Here is a 23,807-nt window from a genome sequence, read left to right on the forward strand (position 1 = left end):
GGACTCTCAAGAGTCTTCTCCATCACCACAGTTCAAAAGTGTCAATTCTCCGGCACTCAGCTTTCTTTATGGTCCAGCTCTCACATCCATACACAATTACTGGAAAGACTTTGACTATACAGACTTTCTTTAGCAAAGTGTTGTCTTTACTTTTTAATACACTAAGTTTGTCATAGTTTTCCTACCCAGAAGCAGTCATCTTCTAACTTCATGGCTGCAATCACCATCCACAGTTATTTTAGAGAACAAGAAGAGGAAATCTGTCACCAATTTCCCTTTTTCCCCTTCTATTTGCCATGAACTGATGGGACCAGATGCCACAATCTTAAGTCTTTTTTAATACTGAGTTTTAAGCTTTTTCACTCTCTTCTTTCACCCTCATCAAAAGGCTCCTAAGTTCTTCACTTTCTGTCATTAAAGTGGTATTATTTGCATATCTGAGGTTGTTGATATTTCTCCTGGCAATCCTGATTCCAGCTTGTAACTCATCCAGGCTGGCATTTCACAAGATGTGCTCTGCATGTAAGTTAAATAAACAGTGTGACAATAAACAGCTTTTTCATACCACTTTATCAATTTGGAACCACTCAGTTGTTCTATATAAGGTTCTAATTGTTGCTTCTTGATCTGCATACAGGTTTCTCAGGTGACAAGTAAGATGGTCTGGTATTCCCATCTGTTTAAAAGTTGTCCACGATCCACATAGTCAAAGAAAGGCTTTAGCAAAGTCAATGAAACAGAGATAGATGTGTTTCTGGAATTCCCTTGCTTTCTCTATGATTCAGCAAATGTTGGCAATTTGATCTCTAGTTCCTCTGTCTTTTCTAAACGCAGCTTGAGCATCTGGAAGTTCTTGGTTACATAATGCGGAAGCCTAGCTTGAAAGATTTTGAGCATAACCTTACTAGCATGGGAGATGAGTACAATTGTCCAGTAGTTTCAACATTCTTTAGAACTACCTTTCTTGGGAATTGGGATGAAGACTGACCTTTTCAAGTCCTGTAGTCACTGCTGGGTTTTCTAAATTTGCTGACATATTGAGAGTAGCACTTTAATGGCATCATCTTTTAAGATTTTAATGTTCACGAATAGAAAGACTATTGTTAAGATGTCAGTACTTCTCAACTTTATTGATTCAATACCATCCCAACCAAAACCCCAAGGAGTTATTTTGTGGATAAGGACACACTGATTCCACAGTTTGAGAGGCAAATGACCCAGAATAGCCACGGCGGTATGGAAAGAGAAGAACAAAGAGAACTGACAGTACCTGACTCTAAGACTTAATATACAGGTACAGTAAGACAATGTGGTACTGGTGAAACAGACAAATGGATCAAGAGAAGAAGACAGAGAGCCAGAAAAAAACCCACATAAATAGTCAACAGATCTTTGACAAAAGAGTAAAGACAGTACAATGGAGCAAAGATAGTCTTTTCCACAAATGGTTCCGGGGCAATTGTACATTCACAAGCAAAGAAAAGGGCTTCCTAGATATTAAGAAAAGGTGGCAAGAATACACAGAAGAACTGTACAAAAAAGGTCTTAATGACCCAGATAACCACGATAGTGTGGTCACTCACCTAGAGCCAGACATCCTGGAGTGTGAAGTCAAGTAGGCCTCAGGAAGCATTACTATGAACAAAGCTAGTGGAGGGGATGGAATTGCAGCTGAGTTACTTCAAATCCTAAAAAACAATGCTGTTAAAGTGCTGCAACCAATATGTCAGCAAACTTGGAAAACTCAGCAGTGGCCACAGAACTAGAAAAGATCAGTTTTCATTCCAATCCCAAAGAAGGGCACGGCCAAAGACTGTTCAAAGTCCAGCAAAACTGACTCACTTCACATGCTAGCAAGGTAATGCTCAAAATCTTCCAAGCTAGGCTTCAACATTATGCGAACCGAGAACTTCCAGATGTACAACCTGGATTTAGAAAAGGAAGAGGAACCAGAGATCAAACTGCAGACATCCGCTGAATCACAGAAAAAGCAAGGGAATTCCAGAAAAACGTCTACTTCTGCTTCATTGACAACACTAAAGCCTTTGACTGTGTGGATCATAACAAACTGTGGAAAATTCTTAAAGAGATGGGAATACCAGACCACCTTACCTGACTCCTGAGAAAACTGTCTGCAGGTCAAGAAGAGACATCACTTTGCCGACAAAGGTTTGTATAGTTAAAGCTATGGTTTTCCCAGCAGTCATGTACGGATGTACGAGTTGACCATAAAGAAGGCTGAGCACCTAAGAATTGATGTTTTCGAATTGTGATGCTGGAGAAGATTCTTGAGAGTCCCATAGACAGCAAGGAAATTAGTCCTGAATATTCATTAGAAGGACTGATGTTGAAGCTGAAACTCTAGTACTTTGGCCACCTGATGTGAAGAGCTGACTCACTGGAAAAGACCCTGATGCTGGGAAACATTGAAGGCTGGAGGAGAAGGAGACGACAGAGGATGAGATGGTTGGATGACATCACTGATTCAATGGACATGAGTTTGAGCAAACTCCGGGAGATGGTGAAGGACAAGGAGGCCTGGCGTGCTGCAGTCCACGGGATCGTATAGGGTCGGAAACAACTGAGCAACCCAACAAACAACAAGAAGGTGGTGCTAGTGGCAGCGAATCCGCCTGCCACTGCAGGAAACATAAGAGACGCAGGTTCAATCCCTGGATTGGGAAGATTCCCTGGAGGAGGGCATGGCAACCCACTCCAGTACTCCTGCCTGGAGAATCCCATGGACAGAGGAGCCTGGCAGGCTACAGTCCATGGAGTCACAAAGAGTCAGACACAACTAAAGTGAATTAGCATGCACACACACATGCAAAGAAAATGAACCTAGAAACAAGACTTTACACTCTTCAGAATAATTAACTTAAAATGAATCATAGGCTTACATGTAAAACACAAAGCAAAAATACTCCTAGAAGATAATACAGAAGAAAATCTAGATGACCTTGGGTATGGTGATGACTTTTTAGCTACAACACCAAGGAACAATCCATAAAAGAGATTAACTGATAAGCTAGACTTCATTAAAATTTAAAACTTGTGCTTTGCAAAGACAATATCAAGGTAATGAAAAGACAAGCCACACTAGGAGAAAATACCTGCAAAAGGTGCATCTGATAAAGGACTATTATCCAAAATATAAAAAGAAATCTTAAACCTCAACAATAAGAAAACAACCCAGTTAAAAAGTGGGCCAAAGATCTTTAAAGACACATCACAAAAGATATACAAAAAGCAAATAAGCACATGGAAAGATGCTCCACATCATACATTATCAAGAATGAAAAAAATCCAAAACACTGACAATACCAAATGCTGGTGAGGATGTGGGGCAATAGGAATTTTCATTCATTGCTGGTGGGAATGCAAAATGGTACAGCCACTTTGGAAGACATTTTGGCACTTTCTTACAAAACTGAATATATTTTTATCATAGGATAAACTCCTTTCAACAAAGAGTTGGAAAAACCTGCATAAAAATGTTTTACAGCAACTTTATTCATTTTGCCAAAACTTGAAAGCAACCAAGCACTCAGGTGAATGAATAAACAAACCGTGGTGCATTCAGATCACGGAATGTTACTCAACACTTAACAAAAAAAAAAGAAAAGAAAAAGAGCTGTCAAGCCAAAAAGACATGGAGGAACCGTAAATGCATATTACTAAATGAGAGAAGCCAATCTGAAAAGGCTACATACTATATGATTCCAACTATGCGACATCCTAGAAAACTACAGAGGCAAAAGTATGGAGTAAAAAGATCAGTGGTTACCAAGGGTTAGGGGAGGGGCAGAGATGAAAGGTAGACCACAAAATTTTTTAAGGCAGAAAAGTATAGTTTATAATGCCCTAATGATGGATACATGTCATTACATGTTTGTCCAAACGCACAAAATGTACAAGGCCAAGAATGAATCCTAATGTAAACTATGGACTCTGGGTGCTTATGTGTGTCAACAGTAACAAATGTGCCATCCTGGTGAGGGATGCTGATAACAAGGGAAGGCAGGGGTACATGGGAAATCTCCACCTAAACCTAAAGCTGTAAACCTAAAACATCTCTCTCCACTTTGCTAAACCTAAAACTGCTCTAAAAACAGTAAATTTTAATTTCACAAATGTTTACCAAACATGTTCAGCATCATTTCAATGTTATAAAAGAAAAAGACAAAAAAATAGTATGTGAGTTTGTGCTAAAGACTAGAATGCAAAGGGGCATGGGGAACTTTCAGGTGTGATCAAGGTAAGCTCCATCATATTGCAGTGTGGTTACAAGTTTGTTAAAACTCATCTAAGTGTACACATTGAATTATTAACTGCAAATTACACTAAAGAGCTTTAAAAGACTAGAAAAACATATGCCACAACATTAACGTTATATCTAGATGTTAGAAATATCAGTAATTTTTATTTTCTTCTGAATTCTTTACTGTGTATTTCCAATTTTCTACAAAGAAAAAAAGAACTACAGCCAATTAAGCTGGGACATGCCATCACTGCTGGTTAGACCTTTCCCAATTTCAGCAACGGAAAAATGAGGAGATACATGAGTATCTGATAAATAACCAGTCTGGATATAGTTTGAGGGATCATTAGTGGTATAAAAATTAACAGAAATCTCAACTAAAATACAGACCAGAGGCCAGAAGGAGAAGCTCTCCCGCTATACGATGATAGCAATGACCAACAGTTAGAAGAAGAGCCCTCTTCCTGCCTGGCAAGAACTCAGCCAATAGAACTGCCACAGCTCAGCCAATGAAAAGTCACTACTGGGACTTCCCTGGTGATCCAGTGGTTAAGAACCCACGTGTCCACTGTGGAGGGGTGTGGAGGGGAGGCGTCAGGGTGGACTCTAGTCAGGGAACTACAACCCCACATGCCGCAGGGCGTGGCTCCTCCCCCCCAAAAATGAAGGAAAAGTCACTACGCTTCAAACTCTCAACTCCTCCAATGGACTCACTGTTTACCGTAGCCCTCTATTTATTTATTTTTGGTTTGGCTGGGTCTCCTTGCCATCACGGGCTTTCTCTAGTTGTGCCGAGCGGGGGCTACTCTTCTTTGTGAGGTGTGGACTTCTCCCTGGCGCGGCTTCTACTGACAGGGAGCACAGGCTCTAGAGCGTGTGGGCTCCAACAGCTGTGCTGCAGGGGCTTAGCTGCCTCACAGCATGTGGGATCTTCCTGGACCAGGGATCAAACCCATGTTTCCCGCTGTACTACCAGGGAAGTCCCACAGCAGCCTTCTTAACTCCTCCCCCACCCTTAAAAGTGTTCTCTCCTGGGTGTGCACGCTTTGCACATGGCTCACCATGACTGCAAACCGCAAACTGCAATTGTTTGCTGATCCCGAGTAAACCCATTTTACCCGGAGAAATAACTGGCAGTCTATTTGTTTAAAGTCAACATTCTGGTGGCCCAGACTGGGATCCAGAGAAGACTCGTCATGACTCCAAGGCTGGTGAGTAAACAGGTGCAGGACCCACACCAAGTCCACTGGTGCCCACTGCTTTGCTTCTTAAACCCTGGAGCTCAAGAGGAAGTCTTTCTCCTGGACCTGAGCTACCATCCTCTTTGTGTTTTGAAGCTCTAAGTCAGGAAACACCTGGCGTAACAGGCAAATTTGGCCTTGGAGTACAGAATGAAGCAGGGCAAAGGCTCATAGAGTTTTGCCAAGAGAATACACTGGTCATAGCAAACACCCTCTTCCAACAACACAAGAGAAGACTCTACACATGGACATCACCAAATGGTCAACATCGAAATCAGATTGACTATATTCTTTGCAGCCAAAGATGGGGAAGCTCTATACAGTCAGCAAAAACAAGACCGGGAGCAGACTGTGGCTCAGATCATGAACTCCTTGTTGCTAAATTGAGACTTAAATTGAAGAAAGTAGGGAAAACCACTAGACCATTCAGGTATGACCTAAATCAAATCCCTTATGATTATACAGCGGAACTGAGAAATAGATTTAAGGGACTAGATCTGATAGACAGAGTGCCTGATGAACTATGGACAGAGGTTCGTGACACTGTATAGGAGACAGGGATCATGGAAAAGAAATGCAAAAAAGCAAAATAGCTGTCTGAGGAGGCCTTACTAATAGCTGGGAAAAGAAGAGAAGCGAAAAGCAAAGGAGAAAAGGAAAGATATTCCCATCTGAACGCAGAGTTCCAAAGAATAGCAAGGAGAGATAAGAAAGCCTTCCTCAGCGATCAATGCAAAGAAATAGAGGAAAACAACAGATTGGGAAAGACTAGAGATCTCTTCAAGAAAATTAGAGATACCAAGGGATCATTTCATGCAAAGACGGGCTCGATAAAGGACAGAAATGGTATGGACCTAACAGACGCAGAAGATATTAAGAAGACGTGGCAAGAATACACAGAAGAACTGTACAAAAAAGATCTTCACGACCCAGATAATCACGATGGTGTCATCACTCACCTAGAGCCAGACATCCTGGAATGTGAAGTCAAGTGGACGTTAGAAAGCATCACTATGAACAAAGCTAGTGGAGGTGATGGAATTCCAGTGAGCTATTTCAAATCCTCAAAGATGATGCTGTGAAAGTGCTGCACTCAATATGCCAGCAACTCTGGAAAACTCAGCAGTGGCCACAGGACTGGAAAAGGTCCGTTTTCATTCCAATCCCAAAGAAAGGCAATGCCAAAGAATGCTCAAACTACCGCACAATTGCATTCATCTCACACGCTAGTAAAGTAATGCTCAAAATTCCCCAAGCCAAGCTTCAGCAATACGTGAACCGTGAACTTCCAGATGCTCAAGCTGGTTTTAGAAAAGGCAGAGGAACCAGAGATTAAATTGCCAACATCCGCTGGATCATCGAAAAAGCAAGAGAGTTCCAGAAAAACATCTATTTCCGCTTTATTGACTACACCAAAGCCTTTGACTGTGTGGATCACAACAAACTGTGGAAAATTCTTCAAGAGATGGGAATACCAGACCATGTGATCTGTCTCTTGAGAAACCTGTATGCAGGTCAGGAAGCAACAGTTAGAACTGGACATGCAACAACAGACTGGTTCCAAATAGGAAAAGGAGTACGTCAAGGCTGTATACTGTCACCCTGCTTATTTAACTTATATGCAGAGTACATCATGAGAAATGCTGGGCTGGAAGAAACACAAGCTGGAATCAAGATTGTTGGGAGAAATATCAATAACCTCAGATATGCAGGTTGATACCACACTTATGGCAGAAAGTGAAGAAGAACTAAAGAGCCTCTTGATGAAAGTGAAAGAGGAGAGTGAAAAAGTTGGCTTAAAGCTCAACGTTCAGAAAACTAAGATCATGGCATCTGGTCCCATCACTTCATGGGAAATAGATGGGGAAACAGTGGAAACAGTGTCAGACTTTATTTTTTTGGGCTCCAAAATCATTGCAGATGGTGATTGCAGCCATGAAATTAAAAGATGCTTACTCCTTGGAAGGAAGGTTATGACCAACCTAGATAGCATATTTAAAAGCAGAGACATTACTTTGCCAACAAAGGTCCATCTAGTCAAGGCTATGGTTTTTCCAGCAGTCAGGTATGGATGTGAGAGTTGGACTGTAAAGAAAGCCAAGAACCAAAGAATTGATGCTTTTGAACTGTGGTGTTGGAGAAGACTCTTGAGAGTCCCCTTGGACTGCAAGGAAATCCAACCAGTCCACCCTAAGGGAAATCAGTTCTGAATATTCAATGGAGGGACTGATGTTGAAGCTGAAACTCCAATACTTTGGCCACCTGATGCGAAGAACTGACTCATTTGAAAAGACCCCAATGCTAGGAAAGACTGAAGGCAGGAGGAGAAGAGGACACAGAGGAGGAGATGGTTGGATGGCATCACTGACTCAATGGACATGAGTTTGAGTCAACTCCAGGAGTTGGTGATGGACAGGGAGGCCTGGCGTGCTGCAGTCCATGGGGTCGCAAAGAGTCGGACACGACTAAGCAACTGAACTGAACTGAACTGAGTGGACTATTTGATGTCTGGCAAATGGATTTCACACAAGTTCCTTCATCTTATGGATAAAAACATGTTTTTGTCATAGTTTGTACATTTTCACGCTGGACAGAAGCCTTCCCTTACAGACAATCTACCATCTCTTCTATGGCTAAAGCCTATTTGGAAAAGTTCTCCAACCCGGAGAACTCCCGTCAAACTTTAAAATATTTGAGGAACCCATTTTACTTGCTAGGCACTTCAACAAGTCAGGCCAGTTCTACACCACTTTCACTGTGCTAATCACCCTCAATGCCCTGGTTTAGTTAAACACACTAATGGCTTTATTAAGACTCAGTTGACAATTTCTAAAGACTCTCCAAATATCTTGGCCAAAAGCATTGCCACTGGTGCTCCTAAATCTCACATTTAAGAATCACTATCTTAAACCCTTCAACTTTTCTACACCTAAATCCTATCATGTCTAATTTTTCAACCCTTCTCCTTATCTTGTAAACTGAAGAAAATATTAATGAATTTGAATATGCAGGTATAGGAAAAGCAGCTAAGTGGGGATTAAGAAAACACTCTGGAGCCAGCCTGCCTTGGCTTGATTTCTAGCTCTGCCATTTATATATGCCCTTAGGCATCCACCAAGCCATCTAACTTGCTGATGATGCATTTCAGAGTAAACTGCAGATATCATTATGTGTGTGTGCTCAGTCGTGTCCTACTCTTTGCAACCCCATGGACTGTAGCCACCCGGGCTCCTCTGTCCATGGAATTTTCCAGGCACAAACATAAAGGGGGCTGCCATTTCATACTACACAGGAGCTTCCTGATCCAAGGACTGAACCCACAGCTCTCATGTCTCCTGCTTGGCAGGTGGATTCTTTACCACTGTGCCACTGAGGAAGGACTAGACATCAGTATACTTTCCACTAAATGTTTCTGAATCCTTATTACTTCTTAAATCAGTGCTATTTGAGCTCTTTCCCAGGCTCTAGAAATAACACCCATTTGGCAGCCCTGCTGTGATGCTCTAACATCTGTTATATTCTAACACCTACCTATTTCTGTTCTCCCAAGTAAAGTGGCAAATCCAGGCTAATGAAACATCAGAAGGCCTATATTACTGGGCAATTTAATCCACTGTACTGTGCAATAATTAAGAATACAGTTTTTGAGGCAAATGCCTGAATATAAGTATGGACTGACATTTCTACCATGTGATCTTCAACGGTTTACATAACTTCTTTGGGCTTCCCTGGTGGCTCAGTGGTAAAGAATCCACCTGCAATGTAGGAGATGTGAGTTCAATCCCTGGGTTGGGAAAAAGCTCCTGGAGAAGGAAATGGCAACCCACTCCACTATTCTTCCCCGGGGAAATCTCATGGACAGAGGAGCCTGGCAGGCTACAGATCATAGGGTTGGACAGGACTTAGCAACTATACAAGGACAACATAATAATAATTATTCATAAGATTGTTGGGGAGTTAAATCAAATACTTACAGTGCTTAGAATAAAGTCTGACACTGTAAACACTCAATGTCATCTGTAATGTTACTATGTTAATTACTATTAGATGTCTAGCACATAACGCTCTATGAGACTAGAGGTGAGGAAGGTCCCGACAGAGGGTCTAGCAAAAGATGAAGTTGGACAAAGAAGATTTTGACCAGAATCTAGGGATTCTGTTTGGCTTTGAAGCGCATGTGGGAGGGGAACCATCAAACCTCTAGGATACAAGAATGCAAACACAACAGCCAAGAACCAGCCACACACCTCCCCTGGGTTTCTGCTTTCTGCCTTCCACCTCTATTAGAAAGAAAGAAAGTGAAGTCGCTCAGTCGTGTCCGACTCTTTGCGACCCCATGGACTGTAGCCCACCAGGTTCCTCTGTCCATGGGATTTTTCAGTCAAGAGTACTGGAGTGGGTTGCCATTTCCTTCTCCAGTGGATCTTCCCAACCCAGGGATCGAACCTGGGTCTCCGCACTGCAGGCAGACGCTTTACCGTTATTTCCCTTCGTGGCTCAAGTCGCTCCTTTGATTTTTGTGGCCCCGCTAAACAAAAAAATCTCCCATTACTCAGCTAGTACTAATTAATACCGCGCAGGAGAGTATAGCTGAAGCCTGAGGAAAGACACCAAGCGCCACAGGAGCTGAGCGGGAGCGGAGGCACCGCCGCGCAGAGTCGCCTCTCCCGGCGGCCTCCCCGCCACAGACGCGGCCCCACGGCGCGCCCTCCGGCCCCAGCCGCCCCACGGCCGGCAGTCAAGCGCCCCTCAGACTTGAGACCGCCCTCGCCACTCCCAGACCCGAAGAAGGCGGCCACAGCCACTCCGCCGCCTTCCTGCCCTCCTGCCTCCGTCGGAGGCTCGCTCTGGCGCCACTCGCGTCTTTGTCCCACACAAGCCTACGGCCTGTCGCAGCCTCATACGACTCCCCCCTTGAGGGACGTACCCGCGAGGATCCGAAGAAAGCGACAGCCCCAGGGGCCAGGCCTACGCTGAGTGCTGCTGCTGCTGCTGCTGCTGCCGCTGCTGCTTAGACAGCGACAACCCCCAAGGCCAGAGCATCTCAAGGCGCCCGCCTCGGCGTAGCCAATCACGGACGAGCCCCTCGCGCGTGCGCACTAGCTTCCTGCCGCAGTTCCGGGACGGCCTGGTCTCTAATTGAACGACGTGGCTGCATCACTGCGCAAGCGCCTTCGTGTGTCTACTTGAGCTCTCACATCCAAGTTGGCTTCAGGGTTGTGGTTCATTTCCAAAGTTTGCCGCCTACACTCAGATATGGTGTAGATGCTGAAGCTACAGGCCACATCCTAGGACACAGAAGGCATATTTTTTAAATCAAGGGAACGTCTCCATGGACATGTTTGTGCAGTTTGATGATCGTCTGAAGAGCAGTATTTGCTGCGAAAAATAGTATACAAACATAATGGATTGTTTTTTTACCATATAGCTCTTCAGTTACACCTTATTTTAAGAATGAGGTAGATTCATGTCAATGTATGGCAAAAACCACTACAATATTGTAAAGTCATTAGCCTCCAATTAAAATTTAAAAAAAAAGAATGAGTTAATTTCAACGACTTTGTTAATAGGTTCCTTTTAGGTGAGTGAGTGCTCAGTTGCTCAGTGGCCCCACGGACTGTAGCCTGCCAGGCTCCTTTGTCCATGAAATTTTCCAGGTGAGCACACTGGAGTGGATTGCCATTTCCTACTCCATAGGGTCTTCCCTACAGAGGGATCTAACTGGGTCTCCTGCAGGCAGATTCTTTACCACTGCCACACATGGGAAGCCCTTTTTAGGTACCCAACGGTGGCCCAGGAGGTAAAGAATCTGCCTGCAATGCAGAGGCCTGGGTTCCATCCTTGGGTCAGGAAGATCTGCTGGAGGAGGGAAAGGCTACCCATTTCAGTATTCTTGGCTGGAGAACCCCACAGACAGAGGAGCCTGGCAGGCTGCAGTTCATGGGGTCGCAAAGAGTCAGACACGACTGAGCAACTAAGCACAAAGTGAACTGATGCTTTAAAAGTGGAGAAGGCAATGGCACCCCACTCCAGTACTCTTGCCTGGAAAACCCCATGGACGGAGGAGCCTGGTAGGCTACAGTCCATGGGGTCGCTAAGAGTCGGACACGACTGAGCGATTTCACTTTCACTTATCCCTTTCATGCACTGGAGAAGGAAATGGCAACCCACTCCAGTATTCTTGCCTGGAGAATCCCGAGGACGGCGGAGCCTTGTGGGCTGCCGTCTATGGGGTCGCACAGAGTCGGACACGACTGAAGCGACTTAGTAGCAAGGGCTTCCCAGGTGGCGCTAGTGGTAAAGAACTCGCCTGTCAATGCAGGAGACTAAAGAGATTCGAGTTCAATCCCTGCGTTGGGAAGATCCCCTGGAGAAGGGAATGGCAACCCACTCCACTATTCTTTCCCAGAGAATCCCAAGGACAGAGGAGCCTGGTAGGGAGCCTGGCCCATAGGGTCGCAATCATAAAGAGTCGGACACGACGGAAGCAACTTAGCTCACATACACACCTTTTAATACGGTGACTAGTTAGAAATACATAAGTCTTGTCGCCTCTAATGTAAAACTATCCCCAAACCAGGACACTGTCTGTAGTATGCAGAAAAATATTCCAGTTTGAACAAAACACTTAAAAGTATGTAAATAGAATAATTTTTATCATTTAGCCTGATTTTCAAAAGCTGTATTAGAGTATTAAATTTTACCAAATTGTGGTAGAGTAGCTATCTTTTTTTATATAATATGTTGTTACAATTTTTAGACCTTATTTCGGCAAAATCAGTGTTTTTAATAAAGGTGTTATTACTTATATAACAGCATAAATTTATGTGTTTCATGGTTTAAAAGCTTGGGCTAATATTCTACAGTAAAGATAAGGACAAAAAGCAAAGTTATGAGCGATGAGTATAATCCAAAAGAAATACAGTCCTAGTTAGAACATAGCAAATAAAATACTATTTGAAACAGTAAATTTCAGCTTATTTATGCTTTATAGGTATTGCCTGTGAGGGGGAAAAAAAATCAACCTTACTTTTTATTCTTTCTAATAAAAATCATCATCATGAAATGTTTTACTTCTCTTATTATTTTATTATATTAAATAATAACTCTTTCCAACCCCATGGACTGTAGCCCACCAGGCTCCTCTGTCCATGGAATTTTCCAGGCAAGAATACTGGAGTGGGTTGCCATTTCCTTCTCCAGGGGATCTTCCTGACCCAGGGATCGAACCTGGGTCTGCCGCAGGCCTAAAAAGATATCTGTCATTTTAGTCATAAAGAATACAACTATTTCTCAATACTAACATAATTTATTACATAAATGATTTGTAATCATCTGCATTTCAGTCACAAAGTCTACCAGTGAGGTTGACTTTGTGCTAGTCACCATAGGTGCTGTGGGGTATGAGTGTTAGTCACCCAGTCATGTCCAACTCTTTGTGACCCCATGGACTGTAGCCCACCGCCAGGCCCCTCTGTCCATGGAATTCTCCAGGCAAGAATACAGAAATGGGTTGCCATTCCCTTCTCCAGGGGATCTTCCCAACCCAGAGATTGAACCTGGGTCTCCTGCACTGCAGGCAGATTCTCTACCATCTGAGCCACAAGGGAAGCCCACTAGGGGATATAGCAGTGGGTAAAACAGACAAAAATCCCTATCTTTATGGAACTTTGCTTTCTAATGGACAGACAATCAATAAAGAGCGTAGATAAATAAGTAAATTATTTTTAATAATATAAAAGTAAGTAAATTATTTAATATACAGTGTTAGATAATGAAAAGTGGTGGGAAGAGTAAAGCAGAGATGGAGGCTATTGAAATTTTAGATAAGGTAACCAGGGAAAGCCTCCCTCAACACAGGTCCCTTGGTAATCATGTACTTAGGGGCAGTAGGAGCACTGAGGGTTCAGTGGCTGAAGCTGAGTGAGCTCAGAGAGTAGCAGATGAAGTCAAAGAGATAACGAGGGGAGAAATCATGTAGAAACTTGTGGATCATTATAAGAATTCTGGCATTTATTCTGAAATGGGAGGGTTTTGAGCTGAGTTAGGAGACTATTTACATAATTGAGACAAGAAACAGTGGTGGCTTAGCCCTGGGTGGCCGCAGCAGAGGTGGTAGCAGTTACAGTCAAGATATGTTTTGAAGGTAAAAGCCAAATCAGAGGTAGAGTGTATGAGAAAAGGAGTAAATAAAAATGACTAAAGTTTTAGGCTTGAGAAACAGGAAGATCGAGTTGCCATTTACTGAGAAAAAGAAATGAGCAGAGGAATAGTTACAATGAAGGGAATATGAGTTCAGTTTGGATATTCCAAATTTGAAGTACTTACTAGACACTGTTGGAGATGTCAAGATGCAAATCTGGGGCAACAGAGGAGGGGTCTAGGTCAGAAATTTAGAGGAATCGGCATGTAACGGTGCTATCTAAAGCCATGACCTCAACAACAAAAAATTTAACGAACAAGTAAACAATGAAGCCATGACTCTGAATGTGGACAAGATAAGGAACGTAGTTTTTGAAAAAAATAATCCTGGAGAATTTCCTAGCAATCCAGTGACTAGGACTCAGCGTTTTCACTGCCATGGCTGGGGTTCAATACCTGGTCAAGGAACTGAGATACCACAAGCTTCGAGGTGTGGCCCCCAAAAAAGAAAAAAAAGTAAAAAGTCTTCATCCAGGCAATTCTATAAAAAAGATATCTTTTGGGGAAAAAATTTGTAAATTTTAGTTCCTTCTTTAATCATTAATTAAATATTAAAATGTTATCACAATTAAATACTTTTTATAAGGACATTATACTGTGTTCTCAGGTTCAGTTAACTTTAGAACTACTGAAAGTAAAAAATAACTTCGAATTTTTAAATAACTTTAGTTATTGAGTTTTGATAATATTGGCTAATTGATTAGCCAACACCAGCATCAGAGCTGAACATTTCTCTGAGGGGGAATGAAGAGGGGGAAAAAGAATTTGAATACCTCCTTTTCATGGCACACCCTTCCTTTTTCAGTTGTGTTTATTCTACTTGTGTCTTAGTCACTACATTTCATCAATTTTGGACTGCTACTTTGTATTGCAGTTGTACAATAAATATCTATAATAACATCTCTTCTGATTCATCCTCTCCAGTATACACATTCTGAATCCTATTTTACTTTTTTAATTTAAGTCAAGACTAGTGACCACACTTTTACATTTCCAATTTTTTATGTCTTTTCATTAAAATGAGTTTGGGAGAGAAGCAGCTTTTTAAAATTCCACATGCTTATGGAGTAGTTTTGGGATAATATTTGCTATAGATGACTCTGGCTTACAAGTGAATTCCTTCTGATATCTTCTTTAAAGTAAACAATGATTCCAGAAGACCCTAAATTAGTCTAGCATTGCCAGGTGAAATATTTAGTCAGAGTAAATAGCAACTGTACTATTCCAGGGCTACGAGAAAAAAGCTTCATCCCTAAAATTATAGTAGCTACAGACTTAAGAGTCCCTTAAGGCCTGCTCTACTTCAAACATTTACCAAAATACTCCCAAAGCCTCTCTGTAGCAAACAAAGACACCTTCACTTTAAGGAATAACATAGTTTGTCAACACAAATCATTTGTTAAGATTTATTAACTTGAAAAAGTCTTAAGAATTGTCATTTGGTTATTTTAGTCTTGTCCTTTGCTTTAAAATTAAAACCTTGCAATTCAGCATTATATTTTTCCAAATTAATACTGCCAAATGATATTCCATTTGAAACCTTTAGGGAATTCCCAGGCAGTCCAGTGGTTACGACTTGGTGCTTTCACTGCTGTAGCCCAGGTTCAATCTTTGGTCAGGGAACAAAGGTCCTGCACATGGCATGGCAAAAAATAAATAAAAACAAAGAAACAAAAAACCCAAGAATATATGACAAATACACTAGCCAGAATAGGGTCATTACAAAACAACACTTTGAGGATACCTCAGTTCAGTTCAGTCTCTCAGAAATGTCTGACTCTTTAACTCTTTTGAGGATACCTAGGCAGCTGCATATTTCAGTTCAGTTCAGTTCAGTCGCTCAGTCGTGTCCGATTCTTTGTGACCCCATGGACTGCAGCATGCCAGGCCTCCCTGCCCATCACCAACTCCCGGAGTTTACCCAAACTCATGTCCATTGAGTCGGTGATGCCATCCAACCATCTCATCCTCTTCCATCCCCTTCTCCTCCTGCCCTCAATCTTTCCCAACTTAAGGGTCTTTTCAAATAAGTCAGCTCTTCGCATCAAGTGGCCAAAGTATTGGAGTTTCAGCTTCAACATCAGTCCTTCCAGTGAACACCCAGGACTGATCTCCTTTAGGATGGACTGGTTGGATCTCCTAGCTGTCCAAGGGACTCTCAAGAGTCTTCTCCAACACCACAGCTCAAAAGCGTCAATTCTGCGGCGCTCAGCTTTCTTTACAGTCCAACTCGCACATCCATACATGACTACTGGAAAAACCATAGCCTTGACTAGATGGACCTTTGCTGGCAAAGTAATGTCTCTGCTTTTTCATATGCTGTCTAGGTTGACCATAACTTTCCTTTCAAGGAGTAAGTGTCTTTTAATTTCATGGCTGCAGTAACCATCTGCAGTGATTTTGGAGCCCCCCAAAATAAAGTCTGACACTGTTTCCACTGTTTCCCCATCTATTTCCCATGAAGTGATGGAACCGGATGCCATGATCTTAGTTTTCTGAATGTTTAGCTTTAAGCCAACTTTTTCACTCTCGTCTTCCACTTTCATCAAAAGGCTCTTTATTTCTTCTTCACTTTCTGCCATAAGGGTGGTGTCACCTGCATATCTGAGGTCATTGATATTTCTCCTGGCAATCTTGATTCCAGCTTGTGCTTCATCCAGCCCGACATTTCACATGATGTACTCTGCATATATATAAGTTAAATAAGCAGGTTGACAATATACAGCCTGGACGTACTCCTTTCCCGATTTGGAAAGGAGTCTTGGAAAGGAGATTTGGAAACCAGTCTGTTGTTCAATATCCAGTTCTAACTGTTGCTTCTTGACCTGCCTACAGATTTCTCAGGAGGCAGGTCAGGCAGGTCAGGGTATTCCCATCCCTTTAAGAATTTTCCACAGTTTGTTGTGATCCACACAGTCAAAGGCTTTGGCATAGTCAATAAAGCAGAAATAGATGTTTTTCTGGAACTCTCTTGCCTTTTCAATGATCCAACTGATGCTGGCAATTTGATCTCTGGTTCCTCTGCCTTTTCTAAATCCAGCTTAACATCTGGAAGTTCATGGTTCACATACTGTTGAAGCCTGGCTTGGAGAATTTTGAGCATTACTTTGCTAGCATGTGAGATGAGTGCAATTTTATGGTAGTTTGAACATTCTTTGGCATTGCCTTTCTTTGGCAGAGAAGGCTATGGCACCCCACTCCAGTACTCTTGCCTGGAAAATCCCATGGACAGAGGAGCCTGGTAGGCTGCAGTCCATGGGGTCGCTAAGAGTCAGACAACTGAGCAACATCACTTTCACTTTTCAGTTTAAGGCACTGGAGAAGGAAATGGCAACCCACTCCAATATTATTGCCTGGAGAATCCCAGGGACAGGGGAGCCTGGTGGGCTGCCGTCTATGGGGTCGCACAGAGTTGGACACGACTGAAGCAACTTAGGCCGCACGCACGCACAAGCAAGCAATTTCAATGACTTCAGAAATTATCAAGTACGTCATATATGGTCCACTTTTTTCCAGACAGTAGAGGTTGGAACATTTGAAACAATATTGCTCTACATATTTTTTTAAAAGTCAGATGTGTACCTTAACTTCCAAAATCCAGTGAGGTAGGCAGAGCAGAGAGATTTAACTCCAAAGTACTTCTCTACAGCGTCCTGTCCTGCACATTAGTTAGGCTCAAATAATGTTTTAAATTATTTAATTTGAATTGCCATACTTGAAAACTGATTACGCATCAATAATCTAGACTTTTGGCTTTCTCTTTAAGAGTCACCAGCACATCCATTAAGATGGATATTATTAAACGAAAAGAAATTCTTGCTTTCTGGCCATAGGCCTGTACCGCCCGCCCTCGAGTCCACCTCTGGCCCCCGGAGCTCTCCGCAGTTTTCCGCCTCGAAGCATCGAGAACACAGCGAGGATGCGGTGGTTCCCATGCGAAGGACAGTGACTTAGCCTGTGAACTTAGGCGAGAAGGCGCGGCCATCACACTCCAGAGCAAGATCCGTGCGCCCGGCTCTGTCCTAGGCACCTGGTCAGTGGGAGAGACCTGCAGGTGTGGCTCGTCAGGACTCGCGTCAGGACAGAACATTCCAGAACCCTGCTGCTATAGTGAGGTCTCCAGGCCGAGATGGGAGTCCTGCTGGGGAGCCGGGTGCACCGTCCTCCAGAAGAGCGCACCCAAGTGAAGGCAGGGCACCTGCCCGACTCAGCACAGCAGCCGAGCTCGGCCGGTCTCAGGGGCAGCGCAGAGCCTGGCAGAGTTGTGGCTTTGGGACTGTCCTCCGATAAAGAAGGATCTGCAGGCTTATGATGTTGTGTGACATGTTGGTGTGTTAAGCAGTAGTGGTGTGCGCGTGGATCAGCAGTGTGGAGGCAGTGGGCGAGTGTGTTACAGAAGTGTGAGCAGAGACTGCACGGGTCCGGAGACTCCAGGGAATCGGAGGGTGACGGAAAGCCCAGCGAAGAGGACAGGCATGGGGGGGGTGCAGTGAGAAAGCAGGAAGTCACCCCAAGGCAGCGGTGTCCATCTGCGGTGGCAGCAGCCCAGCCCGAACTCCTGGGGTCCTTGTCCTGAAGCCCTCCAGCCCAGAGGTCCGAGGAGCTGCACCATTTTGTGGGCGCGCCCACCCCAGTCCTGAGCTGTAATTGGATTATCCACCCCCAGCCAAGGGGAGAATGTAGATGAGGTTCAGGAATTAGTGCTGATAACAGGGGTCTCACAACTGAAATCTGGGAACACATGTTTTCGGCACAAGGTGTTACAATGAATGGAAGGATTTCATGCATTTGTCAAGGAGGGTGTCCCCATATTGGCAAAACTAGATAATAAATGGGTCTTTTGAATTTAAAAGTCCTGGTGAGAATGTGGAGAAATTAGAATCTTTGTGTTGGTAGAAATGCAAAATGGTGCAGGCACTATGGAAAACAGTATGGAGAGCCCTAAAAAACTTATAAAAAGAACTACTACATGAGCCGGCAGTCCTGCTGCTGTCTATATACTCAAGAATTCAAAGTAGGATCTTGAGCAGGTATTTGTATACTCATGTTCAGAGCAGCAGCATTATTCATAATACCCAAGTGGAAGCAACTCTAATGCCTATTGACAGATGAAGTAACAAAATGTGGCATATACATAAAATGGAATATTGTTCAGCCTTATACAGAAGGAAATTTTGACATGAGTTTTACACAGTGAATGAACATTGAGGACATCATGCTAAATAAAAAAAGACAAATGCCACTTACATGAGTTACATAGTCAAATTCAGAGACAAGAAAAATGGCGAGTGCCGGGGCTGGAAGAAGGGATGAGGAAGCTGCTGTTTTGTGGATATAGAGTTTCACGTGTGCAAAATGAAAAACGGTCCTGGGCTTCCCCTGTGGTGCTAGTGGTAAAGAATCCACCTGCCAATGCAGGAGACAAGAGGTGCAGGTTCCATCCCTGGGTCAGGAAGATCCTCTGGAGAAGGAAATGGCAGCCCACTCCAGTATTCTTGCCTGGAAAAATTCCATGGATGGAGGAGCCTGGCAGGCTAGTCTATAGGGTTGCAAAGAGTCAGACACGACTGAGCACACACACTGAATTCTACACTAAAAAATGGTTAAGATGGTAAATTTTGTGTGTTTTTAACCACAAATATTTTTTTTAACTTAAAACATTAAAAAAAAAAAACTTTTTAGAAGGCGCATCATCTTTGGATCTGTCAGTTTTCCGAGGTATCAACCAGCTGAAGCTGAAGGGTAGTTTATTGCAGCAGGCCCTCTACAGGGCCACAATTTCCAACTCTCCCAGCCTTCTCTCTCATGCCGAGGCTGAAGGGTCAACTGCCAACTCTTCTCCAGTTCTCACTGTCTCTTCTTCACCTGGTCCTCTTCTCTCATTTCTGTTACTTTCAAGGCCACTGCTAGTACTTGAGTTTGCATCCTTTTCTCTAGCTCATGAATTTCAGGAGGTTTGTAAGATTTTGCTCATTACTTCCCAATCTGTCTTTTTAATTTAAAAATAAAAATCACATGCATATAATTTTTCCATCCTAACTAGTCTTTACACAAAAACAATTCCAAAGATGTTATGTATGGCCTAACAAGATAGAACTGTAATGTCAAGTCTTTTCTTTTGTTCTTTTGGCTATTTTAAACATATACTTACTTTAAAAACTCCATAATAAAATCAGTTTGAAATGTACTAGCTGGATTATTCAAGAACTCCAGGTTGTTCCACGTTCATACACTCACCTATTTACTTTTAAAAGACAACAAAAAACCACACACACACACATTTGCTTACGTGACTGTTTTCTCTACTAGCTTTTTAGGGGCAGAAACTGCATCTTATTCGTCCTTATATTCCCTAGACTGTCCTAGGGAACATGGAACACAACAGACACTTAGAAAACATACTCTTGTCCTATGTTCTCAATCTCTCAATCTTGATGTTTTCGCCGTTTTTTTACACTAAGCAATAAAACTAAACTGGACCTAGCCCTGCTTCACACACCCTGATTACTACCAGCAACACTGCTTCTAAATAAAGCATAGCAATATTTCGGAGCATTTTTTTCTTCTTACAAAACAAGTATAAATCATTCTATCAACTCCTTGTGTTACAAATTAAACAGAATATCTTATCCTCAAAGTATTTCAAGTTTTTTATTAATTTCTAAACACTAAAACTTCTAAAATCTCTCATGTAAAAAAGTTATACAAATAACACATAAAACTATTCCACCAAAGTACTCATAAAACTGACGTTCATTTTTGAAGCTACGAGGTCCTACACACAGATCTAAATGTATACAAGAACCATCGCCCCGCCCCTATCTGGCTCACTTTTTTTACGTTTTAATTTTTGGCTGCACCGTGTGTTCACTGATGCACCCAGGCTTTCTCTAATTGAGGCCAGTGAGGGCTCCCCTCTAGCTGCAGTGTGCAGGCTTCTCACTGCATTGGCTTCTCTGTTGCAGGGCATGGGCTCAAGAGCGTAAGGGTTTCAGTGGTTGTGGAATATGAGCTTAGCCGCCCTGGGGCACATGGCAACTTCCTAGAGCAAGGACTTAACTCATGTCCCCTACATTGGCCAGCGGATTCTTAACCACTGGACCACCAGGAAGTCCAAGAAATACAATTATTTAAACAATTATTTTTCATATATTTGTGTCAGACATTAGGGACAAACTTCAATTTCTATCTCATGTGAAAAATGTGTATTTAGAGAAGATGAGTTTATTAGTTTCAAGATTAAAAGGGGTTTAGGTTATCTTGGGTTTTGAGGCCATTAGTTAGGAAAAGATTTCCATTATCTTTCATTTAAATATCTTTAGAACTGAGCTTTACTTCAGGGTATTCCTAGCAAGCAAATTGTCAATTCACTCACAACTAGTTTTGACAAAACAGTGTGATAAAGGGATGGAATGAGACTCATACACTCCTTCACTGCTTAAGAGAACTCTATATTTTATGCCAGATTATATAAACTCAGTACGTTATCCCTTGGGAAAAATATGACTATTTTCTCAAAGTGTAAATTTTATTTCTGTATATATAAAGTACAGATTTTATTAGATGTCTCTGATTCCCGAAATAACAGTATTAGGATGTGCCTTATTTTAGGTTCTAAAAAAATTGCATAATAAAATAGTATAAGTAGATACAAAGCTAAAACACAAAGCATGTACGTATTTCTATCTGGCGTAAAGGAGAACATCATGTTTCTTTTTGTACAGCCAAAGGTTTCCAAAACTGTGCACTAGGTTACCCTAGTAAATTCATACCTGTGCCATAGGACATTTTACATTTCTGAGTAGAACACAGCTGTTGGACACAACACAAAATGCTAGCTTGAGGTAGTTTACATCTTCAATATTAGACAGCATCCTTTCCATGACAGAATGTCTTTGCAAAACTGGATTTTCAGCACTTGAGGTAAGCACTATACAAAAAGCATAGTGGAACAGAGTATTGGCAGTGTTTAAGCTGATTCCAAGGTTTGAGAAATTGCGTAGCAACCCCAATTACTTGTGGTCAGGACATAAATTCTTAGTGTTTGGACCTAATAGCTTAATAAATGGAATTATTAGACATTTCTTTTGGCCGAGGTATACTGTAAAACAACTGAAACAGTAAAGGGCACCGTAAGCTGAGAAAGTATTGAGGACGTCTGTGGTATGGGCAAGATATACACTAAAACAAAACTGTCATTTCACTGTTCATTTTCAACCTAGGAAATTTTCTAAACAGTCACTTAAGAAGAGGAAAAAATATATACAAACATACATACAAAGTTTTGATTTTTATTGAAATCTTGTGTTAGGTATCAAACAAAATTTGCTTTCTTCAGATAAAAATATTCTCTCAGATGTATCCAGGTAACTGCTAAGCCTAAATTGGTCCTCCAATGTCTTGTTTTCACTGTCCTCATGAAATGTTCATATGCACTTAGAAGTTCCCAAGACTATTTATCGTGTAAAGGACCGTACATGGCGACCTCTACCACTGCCTCCACTAACAAACTTTCCTCTTGAGCCTCCACTGCCGCTATTTGCACTTGCCCAGGAAGGCCCAAGCCCCCCACGACCTCTGGAAGCACGGTCACGAGGACTTGGGCGGTAGCCTATAAAAGAAAGAATATGATTTTCAGTTGCAACATCCTTTCCTTTTCCATTATATAAATACAAACCTGTAACACCAAGCTCAAACCAAGACAGGGACTACTGCTTGCTCCTTTCGATGTTCAAGTGCAAGTTCTGTGAATGTGTTGAAGCCCAGTTTAAATCAATTGTCTAAACATAAGAATTACATATCAAATAAAGCTATTATTTTTAAAATGTGTATTTGGGACTTCCCTGGCAGTCCAGTGGTTAACAATCTGAGCTTCCACTGCACGGGCACAGGTAGGGGAATTAAGATCTCCCATGCCTTATGGTGCGGTCAAAAAAAAGAAAAGTGCATTTGAAACCAAAAGCTACATCTGACCAGAGAATTTCAGACTTGATATAGTAATATTTTAGAGGGGAAGAAAAGGTTATATACTTACATACATAAGACAATCCTGTAACAGAAAAGAGAATATAGTTGACCCTTGAACAACTCGAGGGTTATTCCAAGTATAATTTATGTTGGCCCTCATATCCAGAGGTTCCTTTGCATCCTTGATTTCAAACCATGGACCGTATTTATTGTTAAAAAAAAATGTGCCTATAAATGGCCAACCCTTGCAGTTCAAACTTGCATTGTTCAAGAATCAAACTGTAGACTCCATGAAGATATCTCAGTTTAGTCAACACGAAACCACTCAGATTATACACACAGTTCAGAATCTAAAATTTTGAGTATTTATACAGAAAATGTACACTGGGCACTCACTCACAGACATAAAATTACATAGACTTCAGAATTATATGCCTACATTCTAAAATATTCTCTCCCAGAATGAGAATATATGACATTTAACAATCTAAAAAGGATGATTCGCCTCCCTCTTCCTCAGCAATAGCAAGAAGAAAGAATGTGTACCTGTAGAACTAAGTGGCCGTAATGGTGGAAGAGGACCCCTGTTAAAATTGCTCTGGCCTCCACGACTTTCATTGTAAGTTCCTCGAGGAGTATTCTGAGCACTCCAACTGGAGCCTCTTGTTCCCTCCCGACGACTGTAGTTTCCTAAACATAGACAACACGATCAAAATGTACTTGTACCACAATTCTTCAACTGGATTAAGGAAGATATGCCACGTTTTTCTTAATTTTCAAAAGCAATGGAAGAGAAAATATGGAATTTTGTACATAAAATACAGGTAAGAATGGGAGCATCATATATAGTCAGAAGCAGAGGCTCTGGAACCAGACTGCCAGGGTTCAAATACTAATTCTGCCTGTTATATTTTGTGTGTCCTGGTCAGCTAACTGACAAGTTTTCTCTTCTGTTAACTGAGGGTACTAAAAGAATCTACCTCATGAGGTTGATGAGAGTATTATACGCCAAGCGTTTAAAACAGTTCCTAACACAGTTGTGTTTACTATTACTGTAAATATCTATTCTCTTTGGCTCTCACCCTCTCAATTCAAAAGCATGAAAACCTGTCATCAATCCACTAGTAAAATATAAT

The 23,807-nt window shown here is 42.1% G+C and overlaps 2 protein-coding genes across 26 annotated transcripts in view; both read right to left on the reverse strand.

The window, feature by feature from the left end:
* Positions 1 to 17,770, reverse strand: part of RAD54B (RAD54 homolog B) — a 120,356-nt gene extending 102,586 nt beyond the window's left edge. For 3 of the 5 annotated variants that reach the window (XR_014055814.1, XM_081496965.1, XM_081496962.1), the window contains exon 1: positions 10,430 to 10,538. The gene's annotated coding sequence lies outside the window, so the exon portion shown is untranslated. Of the gene's footprint in view, positions 1 to 9,948; positions 10,031 to 10,429; positions 10,539 to 17,286 lie in introns of those variants that run through there. The other 2 variants (XM_081496966.1, XM_081496963.1) reach the window with 2 other exon arrangements.
* A 4,205-nt stretch (positions 17,771 to 21,975) lies between these two features.
* The window catches only part of VIRMA (vir like m6A methyltransferase associated), a 149,950-nt gene continuing 148,118 nt past the window's right edge, over positions 21,976 to 23,807 (reverse strand). For all 21 annotated transcript variants that reach the window (XM_081496955.1, XM_081496951.1, XM_081496949.1 and 18 more), the window contains 2 exons: positions 23,218 to 23,361; positions 21,976 to 22,315 (listed from right to left, as the gene is read on the reverse strand). In XM_081496955.1, the coding sequence (XP_081353081.1) occupies positions 22,161 to 22,315; positions 23,218 to 23,361 (299 nt within the window). In that variant the 3' untranslated portion in view covers positions 21,976 to 22,160. The remainder of the gene's footprint in view (positions 22,316 to 23,217; positions 23,362 to 23,807) is intronic.

This window comes from Giraffa tippelskirchi, chromosome 6 (assembly GCF_054371585.1).
Source record: "Giraffa tippelskirchi isolate mGirTip1 chromosome 6, T2T-mGirTip1v1.2.pri, whole genome shotgun sequence".
Classification (NCBI taxonomy): Eukaryota; Metazoa; Chordata; class Mammalia; order Artiodactyla; family Giraffidae; genus Giraffa; species Giraffa tippelskirchi.